General features: G+C 41.4%; 3 protein-coding genes across 3 annotated transcripts; 2 read left to right on the top strand and 1 right to left on the bottom strand. All coding sequences in view use genetic code 11, as the record gives it.

Annotated features, from left to right (window-relative positions):
* Positions 1-1,200: 1,200 nt before the first annotated feature.
* On the top strand, positions 1,201-4,552 carry EGR_00888 (putative protein disulfide-isomerase A6; the record flags this gene model as incomplete). The annotated part of the gene is made up of 9 exons (XM_024490137.1): positions 1,201-1,216; positions 1,805-1,998; positions 2,130-2,342; positions 2,507-2,717; positions 2,897-3,006; positions 3,358-3,653; positions 3,755-3,827; positions 4,002-4,184; positions 4,496-4,552. 9 exons carry the CDS (start codon positions 1,201-1,203, stop codon positions 4,550-4,552), a joined length of 1,353 nt encoding a protein of 450 aa, XP_024355540.1.
* Positions 4,553-4,981: 429 nt separating this feature from the next.
* Positions 4,982-15,750, bottom strand: EGR_00887 (Centrosomal protein; the record flags this gene model as incomplete). Its single annotated transcript, XM_024490136.1, has 22 exons — positions 4,982-5,161; positions 5,529-5,685; positions 5,981-6,176; positions 7,459-7,702; positions 7,775-8,038; positions 8,123-8,275; positions 8,524-8,583; positions 8,677-8,779; positions 9,410-9,645; positions 10,417-10,551; positions 10,730-10,958; positions 11,982-12,391; positions 12,469-12,560; positions 12,595-12,742; positions 12,785-12,985; positions 13,136-13,275; positions 13,529-13,693; positions 13,840-14,064; positions 14,144-14,283; positions 14,581-14,819; positions 15,405-15,590; positions 15,667-15,750. The coding sequence occupies 22 exons, from the start codon at positions 15,748-15,750 to the stop codon at positions 4,982-4,984; spliced, it is 3,987 nt and encodes a 1,328-aa protein (XP_024355539.1).
* Positions 15,751-20,026: 4,276 nt separating this feature from the next.
* On the top strand, positions 20,027-25,261 carry EGR_00886 (UDP-glucose 6-dehydrogenase; the record flags this gene model as incomplete). Its single annotated transcript, XM_024490135.1, has 10 exons — positions 20,027-20,083; positions 20,356-20,535; positions 20,605-20,742; positions 21,022-21,174; positions 21,265-21,477; positions 21,946-22,134; positions 22,508-22,692; positions 23,947-24,074; positions 24,326-24,421; positions 25,095-25,261. 10 exons carry the CDS (start codon positions 20,027-20,029, stop codon positions 25,259-25,261), a joined length of 1,506 nt encoding a protein of 501 aa, XP_024355538.1.
* Positions 25,262-27,021: the final 1,760 nt, after the last annotated feature.

Genomic DNA, 27,021 nt, shown 5'->3' with positions numbered 1-27,021 from the left:
AGCCCAAATACCCTCTCTGTACCGAATATATATATCACGTCCTCTTTCGCCTTCAAGGAGGTCTCAGGACGCTACACAAGTCTCCCTAAACTTGCATCTATCGCTATTGTCACTAAACAATAAAAATATTCACACCCAATCAATCTCGTCGTTTCAAGGCCATGAAGGTCAGGGGAGAGGAGACAAACGAGGCTAGTTTATATCACCTTCCAGTACATGCAAGTTTTTCCTTAAATATGGTTCTGAAGAATTAATTTATGACAAATATGTGGATATATTAGTTGCCATGAGTCAGAAATTTTTTTATTGGTAAAAGGTGTGCCCTGGCCTCATCCTCTGTCTTTAATTAAATTTAATAGTTTAAATACTCCTGTGACGAATAACAAAGGAGCAGTGTTTGATTCGCTGTCTCAAGTTCACTCTAAATAAATTTGTGCTTTCATATTTCGATCGAAACTTGACTTAGCTGTAACGCCCTGATTCTGCCCTGGAGACGAAAGATGGCATGACATTCGGGGGATTGGGGATACTCTATCACGGCCCTCATTCATCTTCCCCCTACTGGCCTTCATACCCTTAGAACACTGAGGCTGATTGAATGTGGACACACTTATTGCTTAGCGTAAATGGGGACAGATACGAGGTTAGGGAGACCTGGATACACAGCTATTCTCTAATTTAAGAGATGTTGACAGTTCGTCAATTTTGAGGCTTGAGTCAGCTTTCCACCTCATTTCTGGAAGATATATTAAAACAGAATGAGTATTACGCCACCGGCATGACCCAGAGACCAGTTCGCCTGACGAAAGTGCTATGGCCAAGAGACACGTTAGCCTTTCAGCAAAGCCGATTGGGATAACCAACGTATTTCAAAACAGCCTTCAAATGAGATTTGTTGCAGTAAACACAATTTCAGTTTCACCAAGATTATCTCAAGTTAAAATCACAGATTATGGCACCTTGTAATAAAAACAATGATGCCATTTTTAAGGAATTTATTAAAACAAATGATTTGTATCCAAAAATAAAGGTGGTGCATAAAACTAGCATTTTAGCATCATGTTCTTCTTTTTCTGCAAGAATTTTTTCACCCACGAAGTATTTTAACGTAGCCAATAAGATATTTGCACATAAGTTCTAAAACACGTCACTAGGGTCTGGCGAGGCATTGGTCAATAATTTGTACGTATTGCCTCGGTGATGTGGCAGTATCTGTGTGAGTTTCTGCGACTCATGTACAGCGATGTATACTCCGACGAATAAGTGACAGTCGCGTTAAATTTTTGTACGATTGTCTTGAATTTTCCTAGGCATTAAGTATTTATTAACGCGCATTGTTCCCGAAGGACCACAGATAGTTTGAGTAGGTGCATCCTCGGCCATTTTTCAGTCATTCCTAATGTTTGATAAATCTTTTGGTCTGACGTTTATATTTTGTTTTGGACTTGATAGGTGACTGGTGTGAGTTCTTACTTACTATATCAAAAATTATACCCACTTTTGATGGTTCCCCAACACCCCATCAGTATACGCGTTATTGACATTTTATGCAAACATTTGTGCCATCCATAAGCTAAATGTCTTGTGCTTCGTCACACGAGATTCACTGCTTCTCCTTTACTATCTTGGAGTAAATTAGGTTCATGCTTGAGTCATATACCATTTGTATATAGGTTGTCTATTTGACTGTTGATATGCCGTTTATCTGATTATTGAGAAAATCGGAAAAGATCATGCCAGTATTTTCAGTCAGTATTGCTTATTATTTGTTCGGGAAATTTGTGATGTTTTGTTCACATTCCAGGTTTTCTACTCGCTTTTATTCATACGTGTTTCGCCCTGTATGGTGGTGATGATTCCGTTATCCAACTAACCGGCGAAAATGTTGATGAATTTATTTCTCAGCCTGGGGTGACAGTTGTGAAGTTCTATGCTAGTTGGTGCAGTCACTGCGAACGTTTCGCTCCCAAGTTTAAAAAGGCGTCAGACATTCTTCAAGTAGGTATTTTCTTTACTAGTTGGGTTTTGTGTCTCGTATATGTTCTGCCTTCACGTACCCACTTTCCAACAACCCTCAGAACGGTCATATTTCTTTTTTGATATGGATTCTTTATAATTTTTGTCACCAGGGTGTTGTACGATTTGGAGTGGTGGACAATGAGGCTCACTCAAATATAGGAAATCGATTCAATGTTGAGGGCTATCCAACTGTTTTGGTGTTCCGCAGTGACGAGGGCGCTGGCAATCCCATAAAGTACACAGGACCTCGAACTTCTGATGAACTCATCGTTTTTTTGATGGGACAAGTTCGCGATTTTGTTGTTGCCCGTGCCAGAAAAGAAGTAAGCTTCCAAACTTGGTCTCCTCTGCCTTTGCGAGCAGGAGGTTTTGTTGCATCTATTTAAGTCTTTTTGGCAGTTTTTCGCTGCATTATCCACAGACTTTCGGTAGTCGATCCACTCATGTGAGCTTGTTTAGCCATTATTTGTTCCTTCTTACTACTTAGGGAGTTCAGCTCAACTTGTCGCCGAAGCAACCGACTATGGGTAGTGGTGGCGGAACTTGTGGTGGCGCCCAAAGTCACGCGGACAAACAAGACAATCACTATCAGAATTCAGAGGCTGTCGTAACTTTGACTGATCAAAATTTTGATTCTCTTGTCCTCCAAAGTGATGACGATTGGCTAGTCGCTTTCATTGCACCCTGGTGTGGACATTGTAGGTGGCTAGTCGCATTGTTCGGTGTCGTACTTTTTACCCTCATATTCGTGTTTTCAAGTAAATCTGTAAGTTTTCTGGAATACTTGCATCAAAATGAGAGGAATGTAACATTTAACTGATCATTTCGTGATTTGCTTCTCATTCTTAAAATAAACACTGCTGTTTTTTTTCTTCAGGTAAGAACCTTGCTCCAGAATGGAAGAGGGCTGCTGAGAAACTTAAGGGCAAAGTGAAAGTTGGCACCGTTGATGCAACTGTCCATAATAACCTCGCTGGGAGATATGAAGTACGTGTTATTATTTTTTTTTCACCGTTGCCTATTCGATTGGCTTTCTGCTCATTGAGAGTTACACGTTAATTTCGATTTGATACTAGTCAGTTAGTGGTTCGAATCTCGAACCCAAGCTAGACTTGTTTTCTTTTATTGTATTGGCACCGCTTACACACAGTTTTCCTCTTTTCAGTAATGTGTTTTCCGTCAAGTAAAGCGTCTTTCGCCCTATTCACTATACTGGGTTTTGCTACGCTAGCATTTTTGGTCTATTTTGGTGACAAGCTATTTAACTATCATAACACTCAAACACCCTTCTCTCATCCATACCAGTGAAATGATTGATCCCCATGACTGCTCTTTTAGATACGAGGCTTTCCCACAATTAAATACTTCAAATCAGGCCAAGTAGAGGAGTATAACGGAATGCGCTCAGCCGAAGGCATTGTGGAATTCGGCTTGCAAAAGGCGGAACTGAATCGTCCACCGCCGGAGGTGAATGAAATCACCTCAAGTGAGGTACTCCACGAGGCCTGTGACAACAAACAACTTTGCATAATTGGTTTCTTGCCTCAACTACTCGACTGCCAATCCAAGTGCCGCAGGGACTACCTAGATGTCATGAAAGAGGCGGCCAAAAAGCACAAAGGGAAAAACTGGGGGTATGTAACCTTATTATGTCATTTCATGTTGCCTAAATAGCTTGTACCCAATCAAAATAAATTTGGAGGTTGTTTACAATGTTCGAGCCTTTAATTTTCAGATGGCTTTGGTCTGCTGCCCGCACACATATGCCACTAGAGGAGGCTCTTCTAGTAGGTGGATTCGGTTACCCGGTAGGTTTTGACTTCTGCTTTAACCATTTTGAGCACTACACATTCTAATTGCTCTCGCTGAGCTCGACAGCGTACTACTGTGCATCTAATTAGGTTGATATCCTTCATTGGAGGCTTTCAAATTTCACCACCCTGGATGTCGACTAATCCCTACTGCTTGTGTTTTTGAACTAGACTATGGTCGCGATCAACATGAGGAAACAGAAATTCGCTGTGATGCATGGCTCTTTCGCAACCGATGGAGTGCGTGACTTTCTGTACGATTTGAGCCAGGGCCGAGGCTCTGTATCGCTCAACTCTATGTCAGCCTTACCCGAAATCCAGTCCTCTGCACCTTGGGATGGAAAAGATGCTCCTGTAAGGATATTCACATTACTGTAGTCTTGCTTAGCATTCCAATCTAACCATGAAAATTACATTGCGCAACATATGCTAATTATTAGAGCAACAAATGCTGCGCCTTTTTGGCGAAATGTTGTACGTGACCGTAAGTCGATGTTCTTCCCGGCAATAATTTGGGTCTGTATGGTTGAGACTTTTGCACAAACTAGCATACTCACAGTATTGAAGGCAATTAAAATTACTTAAACAAATCCCAATTTAGGGCTTAAGGTTCCTCATACTATTCCTTGTGTCTAACACCTAAACTGTATTTTTTCTAACCTCAGGTTATTCATGAGGAGGAAATTGATCTTAGTGAACTCGGGATGAAAAGTGAGCTGTGAAATTGGACGGGGCACAACCAACCTTTGATAGTATCTTTGTTGTATATTTACGGTTACCAAATGATGAACAAGTTCGTACTTTGCGGTCGAATAAATCCTTGTCGACAGCTCCACTTCTTTGCTTTTGTTACTTCATAATAAATTAACTTCCGACTTGAAACACTTGACGATTCATCAGTTTTGAGTCATTTCGACCCAGAGGCGTGGAGGTATCAAGTGGTGAGTCTAATGCTATCCAATGCTGTCGTAAGCGAGAAAGCGCAGAGGCGTTTGGCTTTGATGATACTGCAGGTAACAAAGAAGTTCATGTCAGTTGGAAATGGAACACTGTATTCAAAGGAGAGTGCTGATTGCAATAAAAGTGCATGATTAGGGATCTGTACATGGTTGGAGCATTTGGAATTGTGCGTCCGCACGCGGATATGGGCCTCATCGTGGAAGCCGACTACGTGGAGTGGGTACTGGAACTTCGGGTGACGATTGTCTAGGACTTGACTGGACGCCATTGCTGCCCCTGGTCAACGTGCTTGGTCGGATTTCTAATGCCAGGGGCATGTTAGCCTTGTCTTCAGCGTCTGTCAGGTGATCATTGGTCGCAGATGGAGAAGTCTAATCAACAAAACAGATTGGAATACGCTGAAATTTGCGGAAATATAGAACTCTAGGGACGCGTAATGGGAAACTGATAGGGGAAATCCTGATCCGCATACATTAGTAAAGACTGAACAACAACTATTGAATAGAATCGGTTTTAGAACAAAGTAGGCTGCATGATTATATTTGTCGTGGGTTGATCTAGTTGTTTCGAATGAGGTTGTAAGCTTGACCAACTTCTACTAGATTGCAAAAAATGCAACCGTTCTTGAACACATGTGGGGCAAAATTCAGGCAGTCTAGGCCCAAATATTTAATCTTGATTGGGAACCCGATACTCGTCAATCAAAGTTAAAGCAATGGTAAGGGGAAGTGAACGAACATCGCTGGGTCGAGTTTCCCTATGATATGCGTGGATATGAGATGGAGGCGAGAAGACTTGCAGACCCTTGAGAGAGGTCTCGGAAAATAACATCTCGGCGGAAGCACAAACGCCGTCAATGATGTGCAGAAGGGACTCCAGTTGGGATTCGGATAGTCTGAAATAATACACAGTACCTTATCAAAGCAAACCCTCATCCATTTGCCGTCGATTTGGCAAAATGGACACTGAATGGGTGCGTTTTTGAACAGAGTGATTTTGGGATAACACTAACGACAGGTATCGCGAAATTCAACAGTAGTTGATGTCCACAAACCGTATTGCGCATTACAATCTCGTGGGAAACAAAGTATATTGCCTCCATTTGTGATATTTTAGGCTCCTACTCAATTAAGAGTTACACATCTATAAGTACTGATCAGACAAAAGATATCAGATGAATGCATGCCTACCCCATTGTCGAATACTTGGGAGATGTATGTACACTGCCGCGAGCAGCAGAAAGAAGGGACAGACCAGACTCGGAGAGCGCAGTCCGCAAACTCAACGACAGTTGCCTACACGCGCGACGATGCGCTCGCACTAGACCCGTCTGCAAGGCCATGGCATATCTCTCCTGACACGACTCCACATACGTCCGCACCTCACCTAGATATCAAAACAAAAAGTAATGACCACAGCATTCATGTCGATTCACAGTTGAGAATAGACACTGCCCACCTCTAAGTAAGGAGAGGGGTAGTATCTCCATTTTAGCCCGAGAAAAAAGGCTTGAATAAGATAGAGAAGACAGATTGCAAATCCGGAACTTTACTTGAAGACTAAGTATACTCGGAAAACCGTTGGCTTATATAGAGGTGCAGATAGGTAAATATATGGATTCATAAGCCCAATGGATTCATCATATCTCTGATGGCGCGCGGACCCCCGCTCTGGATCGATTGACTACCTCGGCCAGCAAGCACGTGAGCTTGCGCTACCACCCGGTCTGCACGTTTGCGTCCCAAAGACTTTGGGTTATGATTAACCCTATGACAGTCATACCAAATTGTTTCGAGATGGAATTGTCATAATGAACACTTGTGATGCTTATGTATAGCAACGCCCCATCTTAAGGCAATTAAGGAAGAAACGCTTCGCCATTGAAGGAAAGAGATTTACTGCTACAAGGAAACGGAGAGGCCGTAATCACCACAGGAATGTTAGACAGGTGTAAAAAGTTCCCTTTTTCTTAAATAAACGAGTGCTTATAATGGGGTTTAAGAATATCGTCACATCCGCATTAGTCTTTATGCATAGAGTAGTTTAAAATTTCATAGTTATGGAAGTTTTTCAGCAAATAAAAACGTTGTTTTCAGAGGGATACTGCTATATCGGTAATGAATACGCCCATTACGATAAATGCACGATGATGCATGATTTCTATAAGCCTGAAAATAGGGTTACGTGAATAGCTGTTTCGGAAATATGAATAAATAAATTCATCAACAAATAAATGAGGTTTACAATTGTTTGGGAAATTGGATTATGCAGAGAATTCACCGCGACCACGAGTACAATGTTGTCAACTTGTTCTGAGTAAAGTACAAACAACTGGAATTGCTCGACTAAGAAGTTGCCAAAACCTAGGCCATTTACACAAACTTCCAAATTCATCGACTGCCACAAATAGTTTACAACACGGGATAGTTTATGCACACGTTGAAATATTTATTTTCAGTTGATTTTAGCATAAACTTTTGCCGGTACCTTGGTTATTTACACAAAATACACTTTTTGAAATCATTTTAGACAGCTGCACTCTTTTCCATCTGATTTTTAGCTAGCGGAAAACTGTAGAAGTAAGGGTTTGCAGTGTCCCCAAATCGCATAAAAAGGCAAAGCAGCCTGGACATTTGTAAACTGATGAGAAATGGAATAGATGCAGTACCTCTAATTTTACTTATGACGCCACCTGGAACTGCCGACGATTCCTTATTTTGATACCTCAATTCAGTTGTAATTTTGCTGAATTCAGCGAAGCCACCGGCAAGTTTGCGCATGATCGCAATTTCTGTAGACAGATCGGTGCTAACTAGGTTGGCAAGCATGTTCAGCACTGCTTCAACAACGGAATTGTGAGGATCCTCCAATGAGAGCTTTTCAGTTAACTGAATTTGATAGTCTTTAAGTACCTATAAGGTAAAAAAGCTTAAGTATTATCTCAGATAGTAAAATGGAAAATCATGGAAAAATAATCTACACACATCAAATTCACTAATCGCCTCAAGCAGGGACTTCGTAGTAGCATCGGAGACTTGTTGGACCAAGGCCTGGGTAACGTTGCGCAGAAGAGGCCCAAGATTGCCCTCAATGAGGGGCAAAAGATTAGCAACTTCAGGGATAGAAGCCAGTTGCGCAAAGAGGTCGTCCGGGATGAGAGTGGTCAACAAAGGGCAACCGTGCGCAGACAAAGCATGCGTTGGTGTCACATAGGTGCAGCTGACAGCTCGATCACAAGTTGATTTGGGCTAGATGGGAAAGCGATGCAATTTCATGCCATATACTTATTAACGTTGGCGTAATGGCACGCATACGCAGACACATACACGTACCCGACGCAAACGCTCCAACTCTGCCTGGTGCTCCCTTTGGCAGGCGGCCATGCGGGTCTCGAATTCCACCTGGCAGGAGGAGCGAACACGATTGGCCTCGAGTGCCGTCCTTACTTCGGCGTCGCATATCCAACTACGCCGCACCTGTTCGATCTTTTAAAATACAGCAAGCGAACGCACCGATATCAAGGAGTGTCTGTGTCTAATGCCCGTTTATGGGTTTTAAAAATAGCGAAAGTGGTGTATCCTAGGATTGCTCTAGCATAGGAATTTGTAAAGGCATTTCAAAACGATAAATAGTGGAAATCAATACGATTTCACAGAAAATGGATTTTAAAAAATCGCATTAAAACGACCCTAGAACATTATCCACAAAATCGAGTAAAAGAGTACCTAATTACCTGACGTGGTAACTCTTCTCGCCAAAACCGAATGCGTTCGCTTTCGCGTTCCTTCATTGACTACAAAAGAAAACGGCTATTAGCGTACTGATACATGATAACATGTTGCGAAGTGGGGGGGGGGGGGGGGGAAGGGGAAACAGCAAAACCAACCTCAGTTAAAGCTAGTTGCACGGCGTAAGCAGTAGCATCTTTCGATTCTTGAAGCAGTTTGTTAACATTTTCGAGCTCATTTCGATAAGCCGTGGTTTCTTCTCTGTAATAAAATACCACAACTGAGAAGTTGTGCTGCTTACTCACAACAATACCCCATCCTAAGGCAATTTTTAAAAAATGCTTTACCACTGAAGGGAAATGATTTGCTGTTACAAGCAACCAATAAACCCAACTCGCTACGGATATGCTGGATGGATGAAAATGAGTGATTACAATAGAATTTAACCACGTCGTCGCATACATTACCCTTGATTAAAGGAAGAGAGTTAAACATACTTCTATATGCTCATTCATTTTTGTGCATTTAGCGAATTATGATTTAATAATTGTGAAAGTTTGTCGGTAAGTTGTGAAGAAAGAAACGATTGGAGCATGTGACTAGAAATTAATTTTGATTATCGTCTATTTCCTCTGGTGCCTGGAATACAGTAAACAAAATACTGCCATTTCCAGTTCATTAAAAATGCAACGAAAATCCAGTCGACCTTACCCCTATTCATAATTCTAAACTAAATCCGATTACCGCTCGATGACAGCGGAGTGAAAAAGTGTTTGAGTTTCCCACAACTGAGAAAACAGGACATTTACGGCTAGATCGATGGGAAAATCGCTGCCCAGGCCTAAACGAAATAAAGCTAATAAATTGTACAAAAGTGAGGTAGAGACGAACCTGGCAAGGAGAACCTCCTGTCTGAGCTGGAGTAGAATACGTTCATGCTCGGTGTTGAGTTGCGCCTCTAGACGGCGTCGCGCAGCGGTGTAGTGCGCCTCGCAGGCAGCGCGGGCGCGCTCCACCGCAGCCTCGCGCTCGGCGGTGCTGGCATCTAGTCGCTCTCGAGCTGTCCGCTCCGCTGCTGCAGCACGTGCCTCCGCCGCAAGCGCGTCCTGCAACCGACTGCGAGCCATCTGCACCACACACACGGCAATGTAGATAAATAACAGGTCTCTTTTAAACCAAAATTTTCAATACATTCAACTAACGCACAAAACAGAGAATTAGCTTTTACAAAGTAGACGGGTTCTGCTTACCCATAGGTTTATTAAGTAACTATTGTGAAGTAAAACGGGATCAGAGGAGACGCACTGATAAAAAAGGGTATGTAGATGTCAATGCCAAGTACGTGCGACACGGGTCATGCCACTTTCAAAATACTAACCATTTTTACAAGTGACAAATGCTTTTCAATAGAACACATGCCGATCGGGCGAATAATTTCCCTTGCTCATAGCCCTGCAGCAAATAAGGAAGGGGATCAAATACCCGCATTATTACTTAAAGAAGTCCTGATACCATTCAAGTTTCATTTTAGAGCCAGAAGATGATCCAGGCAAAAGGTAGGAAAAAAATATGCTCGCATGTTACAATGAATCAAATATCCCAGAAGCTTAAATCTACACACAATATGCCATCTCTATGTTGAACTTATTCGGATGATCATTACTGTGTGGTATTGGATTTTTCCTAAAACGTGTGATATGAGTTAATTAATGTCTTTCATTTTGCGAAAATAAATGTATTTAAAAGGTATACAATTGAAAATATGGTGGGCAATCTTTTGTACCTGTGTAAACCATAATGCCATTATTCAAAGAGTTTCGCAGCTGGTTGAAATTTAACCGATGAGCGCCATAAAAATGAGAAAAATAAATCAAGAGGGAAACTCGAAGAAGAAATACCTGTAGTTCCGACTCTAGGCGAAAATAGTCTGTCTGCAGGCGTTCCAGTTGCCCAGTGAGTGCAGATTCACGTGGACCAGGTTTCCGCACGTCTTCCTGCAGGTTCAACTCCTTTTCCAAGGCAAGAACCCGCAACTAGATAGTCAAAGGTATTTTAGCACATTTGCTTAACCGATTTTACAAAAAAGAGAAATTAATTGGGTCAAATTCGACCCGCATTCAAGAATTAACACTCCAATAACCCTAAAAATCGTTGCTCAAATTGAGAGAAGATGGCAATGCCTTCTGTGCAAATAGTGAAATTTTAACCTACCTGCAGATCAGCCCGAGCAGCTTCAGCGCGATCACGTTCGGCCGCAGCCTTGTGCAGATCACGGCGTGCAGCAAAAAGCTTCTCGTGGAGGTCGGTGATTTGTGCGCGCTTTGCTCGATATGAAGAGAGGGTCAGTGAGATAATAGAATCTTTGGCCTTGGATGAGGAATTTTTGGTATGTTCATGTGTGGTAGGATGACTAACGCCGGGTGTTGGATCTAAGGCTGACCTAAAGAGAAAATATTATGATCTATATTAAAATGCAATGACAGTGAATGACCTTCACGAGAATAATGAAAGTTAAGGGTTCGTTTTCCTTCAAATAATTTTAACGGAGATTATAAAGGAACTTCGTAATTAATTTCATGCTTTATGCGTATTGTAGGCGTTGCAGAAGCTAAAATCAGCTTCATGAACGTAGTCACACAGAGGAAGTTTTGACGCCTGCAAAGTCCGACTCAGGCATCATAAATAAGCTCGAACACGATAGACGAAGAATTCGGTTGTGAAAATGATCTGCCGAATTTTCCGCCCAATTCAGTCATACTTCCAATAAATACATGCTTTTTCTTCAAAAATTATGATTTCTAACGGATGGTAAGGTTTCCCGAAACAACTTGAAGTGTGATATAGCAAGTGATTTTTACAGCTAGGAGAAATAATTGAACTTTATAGGGATGGGAATTAAATAGTACACAGTGTATTGCTCAGAAAGTTGGTAGCTTTTCGAGGCTGTTTTGTGTAAGTGAACAATAAATCAGCTTTAACTTTGCCAAATTCAAAAAACAAGTGCAGTATCCCTTCACATTATGATTCTAACGACACGAAGAGTGACGTCTGAAAACAACTTTTTATTTCTTCACGGTTCATGGTAAAATGCGGAATTTCCATAAATTATTCACTGAAAATTATTCACCACTTTGATCAATTCTTCTTAATTTGAAGTAACCAACTCAAAGAATTTATTCAAAAACAGCTTTTGCATTTATACAAATTTCGAATTTGGCTTCGACAGTTAAATATTAAGTACCAAAAAATGACATCAGCGTCATTTAGAAAACCATGAAGAGTTTAAAGCTTATTTGTGAAATTAGTATCCCGAGGTTTAATACTACTATCACTTAGCATTCCGGAATTTAAAAAAGTCCACATTAAGTGAACCTTTGGTAGCATCACTTTAAATCACAATAAGATAAGAATAGGAATTATGGTAACTTCGTGCAGTTATTTTGAAGGCGAGTGGAAGACTTACCGTCGGGAAGGTGTAGTCGAGATCACCTCATCGTCACTAACAGCCGCCGCTACCGCCGTAGTAGTGCCGATCTCATGATTCCAGGTGGAAGAGAGAGGCGCAGCGATTGCCGAGGAGGGTCGCCGCATTCTCGCCAAATCGAGAGCATCGCCGTCTTGGCAATTCTCCAAATGTGTAGCAAACGTGACCGATTGACAACTGCGCCGTCGGCATCTGCCTGGTGAAGGCTTAGTTATGATTGTCGAGAGGACGGCACCCCCAGTGTCATGGAAGAGTGGTAACTGGTGTCTTGGAGTAACGGCGCCTGAATCATCCACTGCCAAGAACTCAGCTTCAACCTCTCCGACAGCATCAATACCCAGAGTTTGTTCGTACAGTGACAGTTGTTCTCGAACATCCCTCAACTCTTCCTTAAGGTGAGAAAAAACATCAAGGACTGTCTTCATTTTGTAATGCGTAAACAGACGAAGAGCTATAGTATGGGTACCTGTAATATTTCGTTAATATCATCGGTAATCTTTTTTGAAGTGAGAACCTCCTTAATGCGCTGTCTTAATTCATGAATTTCAACACACAGAGCTAAAGAGAAGTAAGGATATGAACCTTATCATACATGAGGAAGATAATTCGCTGCATCTATCTTGTGCGGCTTTCAGTTTGTCCTGGAGACTTTCAACAAATTCAGCATTTTTGGTGGCTAGCTCTTGAATGCGGAGGCGTTCTGACTCTAGGTCTTTACGAAGAGAAACCAGCTCGTTGTCCTAAAGAGGTGAGGTGAGAAAAATGCAAAGGGTGTCACTCACCTTATCGACAATTTTTCGCTGAGCCATTTCCAGATTTTCACGAAGAACGTCTTCGGCCATCGCATGGCGACGAGTAAGACACTCAGTTAGGTTATTTTCGCGCTGCTTTGCTAGGCTCAAACTTGCACCGCTCGAGAGCTGCACAAGCTGCGCGGAGAGTGAGGCATTTGTGGCCTCACAATCCGCCAATTTCCTTTCCACCTAATAAAATCGGGGATTTTGATAATCTGCTTTGGGGTCAATACGTACAACGCGATGGAATAAATAGCATGCAAGTACGCTGAAACGAGAGTTTAACTTCAACCTTCTGAAAACATCTCATCAGTCAACTTAAAGGTAGTTTCAGCACACCTCTGCCTTAAGGTGTTTCATCGCCGTGATTTCATTGATGAGATTTGAATTTGTTTCAGTCATTTCCGCATTCCTTTTCTCCGCAGCGTTTTTCAAAACTTCTGTTCGTTCCAATTCTCGCGTCAGGTTCTCGATCTCAGCTTAAAGAGAGTAAGATTTATTCAACCGACCTATTAACGACTAAGTACATTTAGTGATCATTAGAAATCACTCCGTAAGGCTTCCGAGTCAGTAGAAAGGACGGTTTTAAACAATTGAAATGAAGTAGATTTGCATTGACCATACTAATCAAGTCAATTTAAAAGACACAAAGGCAAGATAAACGGTATTGTGACAGAAAAACGAGCAAATGACAGCGCTTGCGGCCTAGCTGAGTAAAACGGGATGCATTACCTTTTGCTAGGATTTCTTTGCGATGGCTCACCCGCTCACACTGAGCTATTTCTTCTTTCAGAAAACCTATTTGCTGTTGCGCCTCCCTCAACTGCCGTCCACGAGCCTCAAAAATCAAACACTCACGATTTTTTTCATCGAGCTGAGCCTTTATTTCTAATTCACCTGTCAAAAGACAAAATTAGAATATAATTAGATGGAAACGGTGCCGGCAAAGGACAGAAATCGGCATAAAGCGTGCAATCTATTCGCAACCCGTGTGCAGTTGTCACAAAACCGCAGAAAATTACAAAATATTCATAAAAAATCACCTGGGGTAGAGATTGGTGGAACACCAATGTTCATATCACAGCGGTAGCTTTGGATAGGACTTAGACGGGCTGGTGAAGCGTTTTCGTCGGGTTGTGGACTTAGTACGGGTCTCAGAAAAGCGTTCAGTAAAAAATTACTCGATTGATGAGGTGTAGATGAGTTTGAGGGTATTGGTGTGCAGCTTCTCGCATGTTGTTCAACTTGAGTTGCAGAAAACCCTTCGCCTAGAAGTCCCATTAAGCAAATAAAATGAATTTTTAGTAAGCTAAAGGATGCAAAGTAGATTCTGACAAATCCACTTACCAGTGCGAATACACAGATTGGGTGTACTAAGAGCAGGCTGTTGGGATATTGAATTACAATAAAATTGGTTGGGAACGGGGTCCTTAAGCAACGAATTCGTGGTGTTAACCGCAGTAACTTCATCGCAGTGGGGTTGTAAGCTGGAAGTTGTCGTAGAAATACAAAAAAATCAAGACCACTGCAGATATATCATGCATAGAATACGCTATTCGTGATCATTGATTATTTAGTTATCACAATCCGGACCAAAACTGGATAACCGAAGGTAAAATGAAATATACCCAAAAATGTTTAGGTAATAAAATTAGTGGAAGCAAGCCAAGCAACCTGTTGGCTAACGCGTTACAAAGCGTGTTATCCAAAGAAACCAAGTTTACAAGAAAAATTCACAAGAACAATTAAGAGTAGCCATTTGCTGGTTATACACATAAACTTACAGCGGGTCATACAACTGACGGCTCGATACCCCGTTCTGCTTAGCTACACCTTGAGGCATTACAGTGTGAACACCCGAATGAGGTGTAAAAGGGTATTGTTGATAGAAAAAATGGTAGTTCTGTTGTGCTGATCGATGGGATTCGCATGAAATCTGCTGAATAATCGGCAGACTTGTTTGTGAAGATTCAGGTAACCTGATCTGGCTAACCGGCGTTTGAGATTCGGGATGATAAACAGACTAAAATACAGCGAAAATGCGAATCAAAGACAGACAAATTGTATTACCGTTCATAAAAAATCCACTAAAAATTTAGCTGATAATGCGATGAGAAATAAGCTTTTGCCTGCCTGGTACAATAAAACATAGAAAGACGATACAATATACTTTAGCAAAGGAAGCATCACAGATGTAAACTATTCTCCGGTGAAAGGGAGTATTCAAACATAATTCAAATGCATATCACGAAAATTTATGGAAAAACTCAAGTGACACACAGATTTATTGCAATTTTGGAAAAAATATCAGGTTCTGCACATGAAAAATACGACTCCGTTTACATTACACAACGGGAGGAAATCAACGTATTTTCCGTTTACTAGCAAAAAATGCATATGAATTGAAAACGAAGGTTTCGAAATGTTTCCCTCAAATTGTAAAGTCAGAGAAGCCATGTCACAAACTTAAACCGAAGTAGCTTGTTACTATAACAAGAATAATACACGAGGTTAAAATTTAAGCCATTAACCTACTAGTATACAGATATGACATCAATGCCTTTGCAGAACAAATTAGACCAAACAAAACAAAAAACTTTCCGAATACCTCTACATCAGATTCTCCCGCGTCAAGTAAATCATGGGTAAATGACGGGTCCCTTCCCCTGGATTCAAAAGAGAACTCTTTCGTTGATCCATTCTGCTGTGTAGAATGGGGAGATAAAGACTCGTCGGCTCCGAAACGTATGTCAAAATCCGTAGCATCAAATTCGTCTTTAATAAGGCGATCGAGCTATAATGCGAAAAACCTTATCTGCTATAAATAATAAGGCCTTCAATTGGTTTTGCAAACTAAATAATTCTTATACCTCCGACTGGAGTCTAACGTCCTCATTGTCTTCATCATCGGCACTTATCGGATGCGAAGAAATGGGAAGGACACTAGCACACATGTACTGCGTCTTCACATCAATTGCTGTTCAGGCTATTAAACATAAACATAACCATACAACCCGCGCCCCCGGGACTATTTATTGGTTGACCTTTATGACATAGGTGAATTTAGATCAGCTTAAATAATCAGTATCTCAAAAAATACTCAAAATGTTTTGAGACCTTGCAATAATTGTTTTTCGTAAGTCAGGCCAATATGATCTTGCACGAATCTGCCGAAATAGTCGAAGTTTTAGTTCGTTTACGTATTGCAGACATGTGTAGCGCTCCGAGACCCCCTTAAGACGAAAGAAGACACAACACTCAGGCAGAATATGCATATATTTAGAGCAGAGAAGGTGTCTGGGCTATTGGCATGGCCCAAAAGGCCAGCCCACCCAGCGAGGTACAAGGGGGCTAATTCGAAGTACAAAAGTTGCGCCTCACCAAAACCGAGGGATAAACCACTATCGTATTACATAGCCTCCCTCCTCTTTTGAGTGTCGTCCCCGACGCTCCAGCAAGTCAACCTCCCGCGTCAGCCATTACAACGTTGTCAGTGCAGTAAGGAAACACCCACGAGCCGACCGTGCCAGTCACCAAATTAGTGTACAACTGCGGGGATACTTGACCTCAACGCCATTGATCCCTCTTGGCAGCTTGACTGGATCTAGGGTTTCGTCCGGTTTAGGGATTTGATTCAGGACGGGGAACTGCGCCGGCCATCATGCGTGTCCATAGATAGATGCAGGAACACTGGCCTAAAAGCAGATTTGAATAAGGGAATACAAGATTTAAAACAGGTCCATGGGGGACGGTAGGGGAAATCCGTAACAAAACTTCCAGATGGTTCACGGCAAGTGTCGCTTCAGTTGTTAATAGCTTTTCTGCAGAACACGGGACTGGGAGAGATGCCGAGGGTAGACGTCGACATCAACCCTTCTGCTAGGAGTCATCACCATTCTCCCATCCGTAGCATATGTACTTCTTCCGCCCCACTAAGGCTTATCACGCAGAAGTAGAAAATCAGGATACGTGTCTTTCAAGATCGGGTTCGCTTTCCGCTGCCACCAATGTAGCGTCCCGAGACTCCCTTAAGACGAAAGAAGACACAATACTCGGGCAGAATATATATATATTCAGCACGGAGGAGGTGTCTGGGCTATTGGCATGGCCCAAAAGGCCAGCCCACCCAGCGAGGTACAAGGGAACTAATTCAAAGTACAAAAGTGGCGCCTCACCAGAACCGAGGGATAAACCACTATCGTATTACATATGATCTTCTAGAGTGTTAGTTTCGTAACTTAGACAAAAAAATATATACATATAAGAAGTGTAGCTGCATCAAATACCCTCTTTTTGGTACGTTTTACCTCTCTCGTAAATAATGATTTCAATACATGATTTAATCTTGTAATACACATAATCCCTAAAGCATAGGGGTTCATCGACCTCATTATAGCCACCGAGTCATACTCCACCGGGTGACTTTGCACGATCAACACATTAGTGGAAATGTCACTTTCATAAGCGCATAACGAGTCTGGTTTATTCGTTACTCCGTTTCACTGAAACAATCATTTTGATGTTCAGTAACGCAAACTGTGTTAAATGCCTTTCTTGAGGACGCATTGTACCAGAGTAGCACCAACTAACGTTCTGTGGCCCCAAGTTTGCCCTACAAATAAAAAAAGGCATAATACTCGGGTGTGATATATGTCGTCGACTTATTGTTGGGCTTGGCTTACTAACACAGCCAGAGTTCAAGCTAAACAAACATTTAAAGTGTTTCAATACATGGAATATTAGCACGACTTAACGACCAAGCCACCGAGTAAAAGCACAACCTACAGAGGCTAATGTTTGGTTGCAATTGAAAATACGGACAATATTGCAAATCACTGAACATACACGTCTTCTTTTCTTTTAAGGATAGGTCTCACTCAGTCTTTTTAAAGACCATCAAAATGTGGCCTCCGCTTCAAAAGTCATTAGCTAACCGAAAACGTCAGCTATTAAACTCTCCTGCATGCAGAGAAGCATCCGATTCTAGCTTTACTAATCCATCTTGGCTGTTCCAATACATTCAAATTTTCGTCTTATTTTGAACCGTACTTGGAGAGACAAGTGGACTGACTTCGTAATGTTCAAGGTTAGACGACTTTTCAATAAAAAGCTTTTGCAGAACGATCTCTAGTCATAAGAAAATTGGCCCGAACGCAAACACTTTGAATATAAGGCGAGACTTTAAGTAGATTAACGGAGCTGGTATTCTGCATTTATTCTTCCATCCCACTTTTTCTCATTTCAGTGCTGCAAGACATAGATCCGGGTTCCATGCAGCTAGTAGAGACACGGTCGTACCGGTCTTCGAGCAATTACCATCGTCAAATGGGCACCGTGAAAATTTACTTAGAAAGCTTTTAGAAATCTGTTAAGTCTGGTGTCGGTTCAGTTGTTGGTGCCCTTCTTACGGAATACGGGATGAGGAAATTTGCCAAAGGCAGGGGTCGTTTTTAACCTTTATGTAAAGCGTCTTCAAAAATTTACCCACCTGTAGCAAATTCCCTCTCCCACGACGTAAGTACTTTGCATTCACACATAGAATTGGCTATTGATGTTCTTTTAGATTAGGACGTCTTGCCATTCCCACTGATGCAGTGTATTCACCCTTTTAAAAGTCGTAGCATTGTATATTACAGACGCACTGAAAGGGTGGAAGGATAGTTCCACGGATTTCGGGCCAGCCGTAGACTAGGGGCACAACCTGTAGATACCAAGTTTTCTATATAACTCAACATATAAGCAAATAAAATATGGCTTCATTATAATGACTTCCTCGAAAATTTGACTTGTTGTGTCATCAAGAAACCTAAGTCCTTACAATAGAAGGAATTCGGCCTGAATAATCATAATGGTCGAAAATCGTAACTTGGTGACAATCATGAAAGAAGTGTTAAACAAATCAGAGTTCGTCCCATAGTGGTACCTTGATGCTTTGATAATTCGTTGGACTCTAAATTCACTTATGCACAGTATAAAGTATATTGCGACCCCGCTAAGTAGCATGATTTTCGGACCATGCTAATGATCTTAGCTCTTCCGTATGCCAATAACACCATCAGATATATTATAACCTCTCCTTACGACTTCAAAAGGACTTAAGGCGCTCAAAAGTAGCAGCTACAAACGGATCCGATTCTAAAGTACTACCACTTTTGTGTTGATTACCAAAGTCATAATCTCTAACATGGCAGAATAAGGGCTTCTGGAGCTGGGGAGAAACACCGTAAAGACTCCAAATGGACAGGTTGAAGACGACGTCCTCTTTTGATACCTACTCTGATCCCGTGGTCTGTGGGAGTACTACCAACGACCGAAGCGTCATTAGCAGTGACTAATCTGCAGAAGTTTGTTGCCTGCATTAAATGTCAACTAGGGCAATAACCGATGCTTTCTTTACCCCTCTGCTAGCAGAATCGAACCCAGATTAAGACGGCAATAAAGTAAGAGCCAAGTAGCAAAGTGGTGCAGACGCAAAATACTATCCTTATGGAACTATTTTAACGCTCGCACTTCATTAACAGACTCCATTTTAAAAACCAGTGTTCCTGTGACTAGCTATAGGGAACGAGATATCCTCGTTGTAGAGCACTGTCCAGTCTCCAGCAGTTTTAGGACTGCTCATTTCCCATTTCACTTAATATTAGCTCAAAAGCATAGAAAAGTTTTATTCCAGTTAAAACACCACGACACATCGGTTACGATAATATCGAATATATTCTCTTAAGCGAAATTCAATCACTATTGCGGGAAGTTCATGGGTGTTAATCTTGCCGCTCTGGCTACATTGTGATGGCCGAATCAAGGGATTTAATAAAGATCAAAATAACGGAACGATAGAATATGCCGACACTTAGATTAGCACTGTTTTTGATTAGGTAAGCACTTAAGACTCCGTAGATTGTTCTTCAGATTGGCGGTGTGGTCTCCAGATCATGCTTATAGCCTTATTTGTCCTGGAAGTTAAAAATACATTTTCAGCAACACCATTAGAATGCTTAGGATTTGGAGCGCCATAATACGGAATAATTTGAAATAGGCTATTTAAAAACCACCCTCAATTTATCTCGGAGGAAATAGTTTACATCAGTACTACCGTAAAAGATGTAATAGCTAATTAAATGCCTAGGAGGTAAAATGTTATTTTTAAAGTATTTCACCATCTTTGAAGAGCTTTTTAACGTTACCTAGGGACCCAAAATTTGTTTTATTTTGTAAGTTATTTAAATAAGCATGGCTTTGCAGTCGTCTGTTTTTGCGGCCTTTTCATTACTTCCCTACGGTAAGCTCGTTTGCAATCGTATTTCTGTTTTGTTTACTAAAACTTTTCAATGCCTTGCGTCTTTTAAGTCTTAAATCCTTGTTGGCTTTATGTGAATACGATTTTTGCAGAGACGTAGTATTCCATTCGTGACAAGCATATATATAACTAAGAACGTACTCTCTAATGTTTGTCTCCCGCTTGACCCATGTCATTGCAAAGTAATCAAATTCATTATGGATTGTTGTGCCTTAGTTGGAGGTCAATTTTGACTTATTCATTGATGACCGTGGTATTTTAGATTATAATGAGAAGTCAACCTGTAAAAGTTGATCGGATTTGCTGTGTCGGGGCCGGCTACGTGGGTACACCAACCTCAGCTGTGATCGCACTTAAATGTCCAGAAATTCAAGTCACCGTCGTCGATTGCAATGCGGAAAGAATCGCCGCTTGGAATTCCGACAAACTCCCCATTAAAGAGGTAGGAACACTTTTTCTCGTGGGTTCAATAAGTTTTAATAACTCCGCTAAAAATTTTGTTTCCATTCAGCCTGGTCTTTTGGATGTTGTGAAAGCTTGTAGAGGGAAGAACTTACATTTTTCTACGGATGTTAATATGCACGCTAGTGAAGCGGATATTATTTTTATCTGTGTGAACACCCCCACAAAGAATTATGGAATCGGAATGGTAAGTTGTTTGAACGCAGCTGAGTAGTTTTTACAGCCACAATTCCTTCCACTCATATGAAAGACCAATCCCTGCCTTAAATTCTTTTTGCCTAGTTCTTAAATATCTTGAACTCAAATCGTATCGTTTAATGTTGCATTTGTTTTACGATTGATGCACACATATTTATGAAATTTCGTAATTTTTAAACTAGACATCCTATTTTTTGGCGTGTACAAAAACACAAATATACGTTGTCGACGAACCCTTCTATTTGAACATAAATTTGGCATTCCCTAGGGACGCGCTGCAGATCTGACCACACTTGAAGCAGCAGCCCGAACGTTAGCCTCTTGCTTCACGACTTCGAAGGTCGTAGTCGAAAAGAGCACGGTTCCGGTCCGCTCTGCAGCTCGTGTAGCTGAGCTTTTAAACCTTCAGTCACCCAGTCATGTGAGTCCTTGAATGTGCTGGTCTCAACTACTTGTGCAACTAATATCGTCTCGCAAAAACTGAATTTTTCGTTAACAATACTCTTATCAGCTCGATCATACAGTCCTGTCGAACCCCGAGTTTCTCGCCGAGGGCACGGCTATCAACGATCTCCTCTACCCGGACCGCATTCTTATTGGTGGCGACGAGGACTCGCCTGCCGGCCGTCGCGGTCTGGAGATGCTCACTTGGGTCTACAAGCACTGGATTCCCGAAGAAAGAATCCTTCTCACCTCCGTTTGGTCCTCAGAGCTCTCCAAACTCGTGAGTAGTACACATTCTCATTTTTATTGCATTCCTTTATTTCCACTTATTCGGCTCTTAACACCATCAAAACTAATATAGGCGTTTATTTGTATTTTAAAACTGACATCTTGTCGCACACTTCTGCAAACAATCACGGTATTTGTGGTATAATTTCTACAAATGGTGGGGGTTTTCGTGTGCGTATTTCCTAAGAAATATTTTGCCTCCCTGCCAATAGATAGGCACTTTGAGATTCGGACAGAGTAAATGGTTCAATGAAAATTTTACATCCTATGATGCCTTTTAAATTTTACGGAATTTGGTTTTTTACCTATCCTGCAATCCAACAGTGGTAATTGGTGTTACCAGAGGTAACTCTTTATGCCTTTGTTAACCCTAGTAAACGGTGTAGCAATTAGCGCTAGCGTTCATAAAAGGAAGATCTGGAGGTGTCATTTGTGTAGCCGGTTCCTTCGACTCATGCAGGCGGCCAACGCATTTCTGGCCCAGCGAATCAGCAGTATTAATGCTGTTTCGGCGATTTGTGAGGCGACGGGTGCTGATGTCCGCGAGGTCGCCATGGCTATCAGTCGCGACTCTCGTATCGGTCCTTATTTCCTTCAAGCCAGTCTCGGTTTCGGTGGCAGCTGCTTCCGTAAAGATATTCTCAATCTTGTAAGTCGTCTGCTGGAATGAGTTCGCGTCAATTCGACGCGATTCTGTTCATTTTTACATGTACCTTATCGATAATGCGATTAGGGTCAGTATATTTAAGCATAATTGCTAAGTGCTTTGGTGATGGATGCGTTTGAGGGGAATCTAGATCTGTCATATTTTGCTTCTTTTCTATGTTTCCTGTCGAGTTGTGCGCTTGAAGTAACTTTCATTTGACTTCTGACTCAGACATGCTACCCGATCAGTCACATGCAGAACCCCCCTAACTGCGTCTAGGCGCCGTGTGCACATTGGGAATTTAGTTCGTTTTTCACTATGCCCCTTTGGACACCCTATCTTGAGGGGTTGACTGCCTCGGGTATTTTCTTCCCAGACGTATATTTGTGAGTCACTGAACCTGCCGGAGGTGGCTTCTTATTGGAACATGGTGCTGCGACTTAACGACCACCAAATAGAGCGATTTTCGCGGTCCATTGTGCGCTCAATGTTTAACAATCTTCGGGACAAAAGGGTCGCCATCTTCGGCTTCGCCTTTAAAAAAGACACTGGGGATACTAGGTCAGTGCAGTGGTGAGATATTCGCTCTATCATATATGCTTGGTTTAGCGGCCACATGCACTCTTCCCTTCGTCTAGCCGTACCAAAGTGTTTTCTCTACTTTGTTAAAACTGAATATGTTGCCTTGAAGTAATTTGTGATTGTTTTGCGCGGAAATGAACATTTAGCATACTATTTCATTTATTGTTTTCGAGTGAGAAATCTTTGATGGAGGTAGAAACCACTCGCTCTATGTTAGGCGAAGATACTAGATATTGCAGAATTAGTTTCGGGATTTTGCGGAAGAACCCTAGGAGTTTCTAAAGGTACAAATATGCCATGAAGTGGAGTTTATTTTTTAACAGAAATTTGCATAATCAGTTGGCTTGGCGGAAGAAGACTTTTTAAGTGAACCCGTGAACACAGCATGAATAAATCGTTTGGTATTCTCCTGCGTTTTGTGTTCAACATAGCGAAATAGAGGATGCGATCCAACTATCGTGGCCGTATTTCTTGAAAGTGTATGATCAAAATTATTCGACGACGTTAGTAGCAACTCAGCAGAGCTAAATGTGGGCGACTGTAACATTTGCTATTTACTCTGCTGCTCAAACAGAACCAGATAAAAATATCATCGGTTAGTAATATTAGTAGCGACTTCTTAACTTAGAATTAATTGTCATCTTTGAGAGAAGGGAATGAGAACTAAACGACGCTCTTGCTGAAATTGGCTTGCACACTCAGTTGTCGATTTCATAATGTATCTTTAGTCTAAATTTGAAAAGTTGGTCTCGCACCTAAGTTGTGCTCTCCAGCTTTTGTTCACCCCAAAACTTGTCCATTAGATATCTAGAATTTAGCACTGAGTTGAGACGACCATCCATCGTTTGTATGAGCATAGTAACGCTGATTAAATGGTTGTTAAATTGTTTAAAAGCTTGCGGATTTTACGAATGATTAATTGACCGTTTTTTTTGTTAATACTGCATGCATATAATGTAAGCTTTGTCGAATAATCCTTGCAATCTTCCACACTCCGACCACTCCTTTTTATCATAAATAAATTTGTATTCAAGTGTCAGTTAATGTATTGGATCAACCGTTGGGTAGTCCACACTAGGAGTGCCTTGGCTCAACTATATAATCGCCAACATCAAGCCTACAAATCGTAAAGGTGGTGGTAGGGGATTATTACAACTTCTTAGAGTAATGCCGCGGAGATGGTGTACACGCTCTCGCAAAGGCCTGCAGGATGACTTGTACCTTATTCTATAGAGAGAGCCCAGCTATACGAGTATGTTCCATCCTTCTCTCCGAGTGTGCTCATCTAGCGATTTTCGATCCTCAAGTCTCCGACCAACAAATCATTACTGATCTCAATGAAACCTCAAGTCCCGATTTAGGTAAATCACCGCGCAAACTGTGCCTTCACTTTTACCTTTTTTAATCAGCTCTATTAAAGGATGTATCACGACTTTAACGTGTTTACCTTTTTACTTACTTCGTCACTAGCCGCCACATTTGATGCTGAATTTCAATTTGGCGTGCCATTTTTGTGCTTCTCTTATTAATCCCTATTGGTATTCAATAAAACCGCAGCATAATTTTTAAAACTTCCTAGATTCTTATCTATATCCCACCTTTCCTCTTGTAGTTCGTGCCAACGTCACCATATGTCGAAACCCGATGGAGGCTGCTGTGAACTCCCATGCAATCGTCATTTGCACGGAGTGGGACGAATTTAAGGCCAGTCTTTTCTGCCTATAAGGTTGAAATTCTCATTTGAATCAATGGAGTCATTTGTATATGCTCCTTTCTTTTCCCTTTACCTTGATGCAATCGTCATTTGTGCGATGAGGTTCTTGGGAATCCTGTGTAAATTGCTTTACGAAATAGCAATAACTGCAAATAATTACAATTAGCCTAATTACATATTCCCCCAATCCCTCACATGACTATAAAAGTGTAATGGTTTGAAGCCCGATTGCTTGCCTCATCGAGAGGTTTGTAACATCCACGCGCCAAATAGTTTCACATTCCTGATAGGTGATTTCTTCCACTTCGAAAGCCAATTTGCCGACTCAACAATGAGCGCGTGGTGAATGAGATAGCTTAAGGACACTAGTGTGCAAACACACTCAAGAAATGTGATTTACAAGTGAAAATAAATGTCTGTTTTCATTGTAGGATGTGTACCCTTTCTCCTCCCACTGAATTGAAGAGCCTTAAGCAAACTTTTTTTCTCTGTCACCCAATATTCTTGCTTAATCAGAGTCGAGCGATCTTTTATTTGCCTATTACTGTTGTGAACCAGGAGGGAAGGTCGTCTTCTATAAATTTTAGGATACATAGGCCACCTATGATGACTGTCCTTTTTTGTTGTGTAGTTGTTTGAAGGAGTTTCTTGATTGTTTAGGGTCTAGACTACCAGAGTCTTTATGATGTGATGTGCAAACCGGCCTGGCTTTTCGATGGTCGTCTAATTGTGGATCACCGACTACTCAAGAAGATCGGCTTCCATGTCAAAGCCGTCGGCGTATACCTGAACGATGACAAAGACTACCTACAGCCTCCTTTGCACTATCATTAATCGGACCCGCCTCGTGATGATTTTTTTTTTCAGTTTTCTGATGATGTCACCCACCTCCCTTCTATCTCTCCCCTTCTCTTGATTCGTTCTCAGTTATCTCTTGTGTGTTCATTCCTTTTTTTTGTTTACTTTACTAACCTTTTTAACATCTTTTAACTATGAATTTTCCGTGTTTAATATATTTACTTAATTCGCATATCTTACGACAGTCTTCCCACGCCCTCTTTTGGCCCTAAAGGAAGTTAAATGGCGGAATGTGTAGTTACACCCGCGTCTCATTGTTGCCTACGTACTTCTTGATTTTTGTTTGTTCGGCGATCGTTTTGAGCTTACACTCTATGGCGCTATGCGATAATGTCTCCGTGGTAATACGAAAGAAAACCAAACCGATTCGAACTTATAATGGCATTTGCAATACCTCATTGAAATACCGCTTTATTGGTATTTGGTGCATCTTAGTTTTTAGTTTGCACTTTATTACACTTATAGGCTATTCTGTTATATATTACTATATATATCCCTATATAGGCTAATTATGTTACCAGACATTAAGTCCAAAGGCATTTGCTGGTCGATTTACATATTTGGAGTTGCCAGTACGCTATGGCTGTAGACTTGGAAATGGGGGAGCCTGCACTCGGAGCCCGGAGGACGCAACACTTTTCCAAAAGATATTTCTCAGCACAGATTTTAGCCAATGAGTGCTATTTTAACCCATAACTCCCTGTTTTTAAAGTGTTTTTGTATCATTTAAGTAGAGCACTTATACACATTGATGCGTACTTTCGTACTCTGCAACCTTGAAATAGCAATAACTGCAAATAATTACATTTAGCGATATACGACATCACGAGAGGTGGGAAGTGTCGACATTAAGGTTGTTGTTGAACAAGAGATACGCTTCTCTGTAACTTTCGTAAATGCTCTTTTTCAACCTAACCAGGTGAGTGTGCGGAGCCCTGATGTGTAGTATTTGAATACAGAATCTTTTAGACTTTGTGCCAACAGGCAAAAGTAGCAAGGTGGAACAACCGTAAGGCAAACTTATTAACCACACAATCCTAAAGGGAAAATCACGAAGTATGCGGAATTTCCGGCCTCCGTGGCTGCGCGTGGCGTCCAACGACTGGCCCACAGGACACAACTAAGAGTTGTATCCGCGATTTCACGTTGCTGTGAGCAACAAACTAAGTGCAATGACGTAGAGATTTGGTTGAATAATCCATGCAGGTAAACGTTATCAGATTAAACGCTACCCATGAAAAATCCATTAACAGATAGTAGATCTGATAACTTCTGCCTTTGCTGTGGCAGAATGATATTGAATACGTTGGTAGAGGACATAATGTCATATCGATGGTCGCATTGCCATTCCAAGTAGTGATCACTGCGCGGGGTCAATGCTTCACATTCGTCATCATTAGCGAAAGGATGTCTTGCCTTTTAAAATGTTTAATGCTTAGTATTCTACTTTTCTTGGGTATTGGGCTAGGCTTGCGGCAGTGAGACGTGATTAGAGGACGTTATGCCACATTGCGATTCATTTGATCCCCCTACAACCCACCCTAATTTTTACTTAAAATGGCATTGAAGACCTCCCAGTCTTTTCCATTTTATCATCAAAAGGTATTACTACATGAAAATAGTGCCTAAGCAACGCTACTCGAATAGGAAAGGTGCTTCAAAAGTGGCTTCAAGAGCTAAGGTTCCAAGTTCGGCGAAAACGATCATTTTGAACATCAATAACTCAAATTTCAAAT

Source organism: Echinococcus granulosus (genome assembly GCF_000524195.1).
Source record: "Echinococcus granulosus chromosome Unknown EG_S00003, whole genome shotgun sequence".
In the NCBI taxonomy this organism is placed as follows: domain Eukaryota; kingdom Metazoa; phylum Platyhelminthes; class Cestoda; order Cyclophyllidea; family Taeniidae; genus Echinococcus; species Echinococcus granulosus.
Note: the sequence above shows the minus strand (reverse complement) of the source record. Positions and strands in the feature narration are given on the sequence as shown.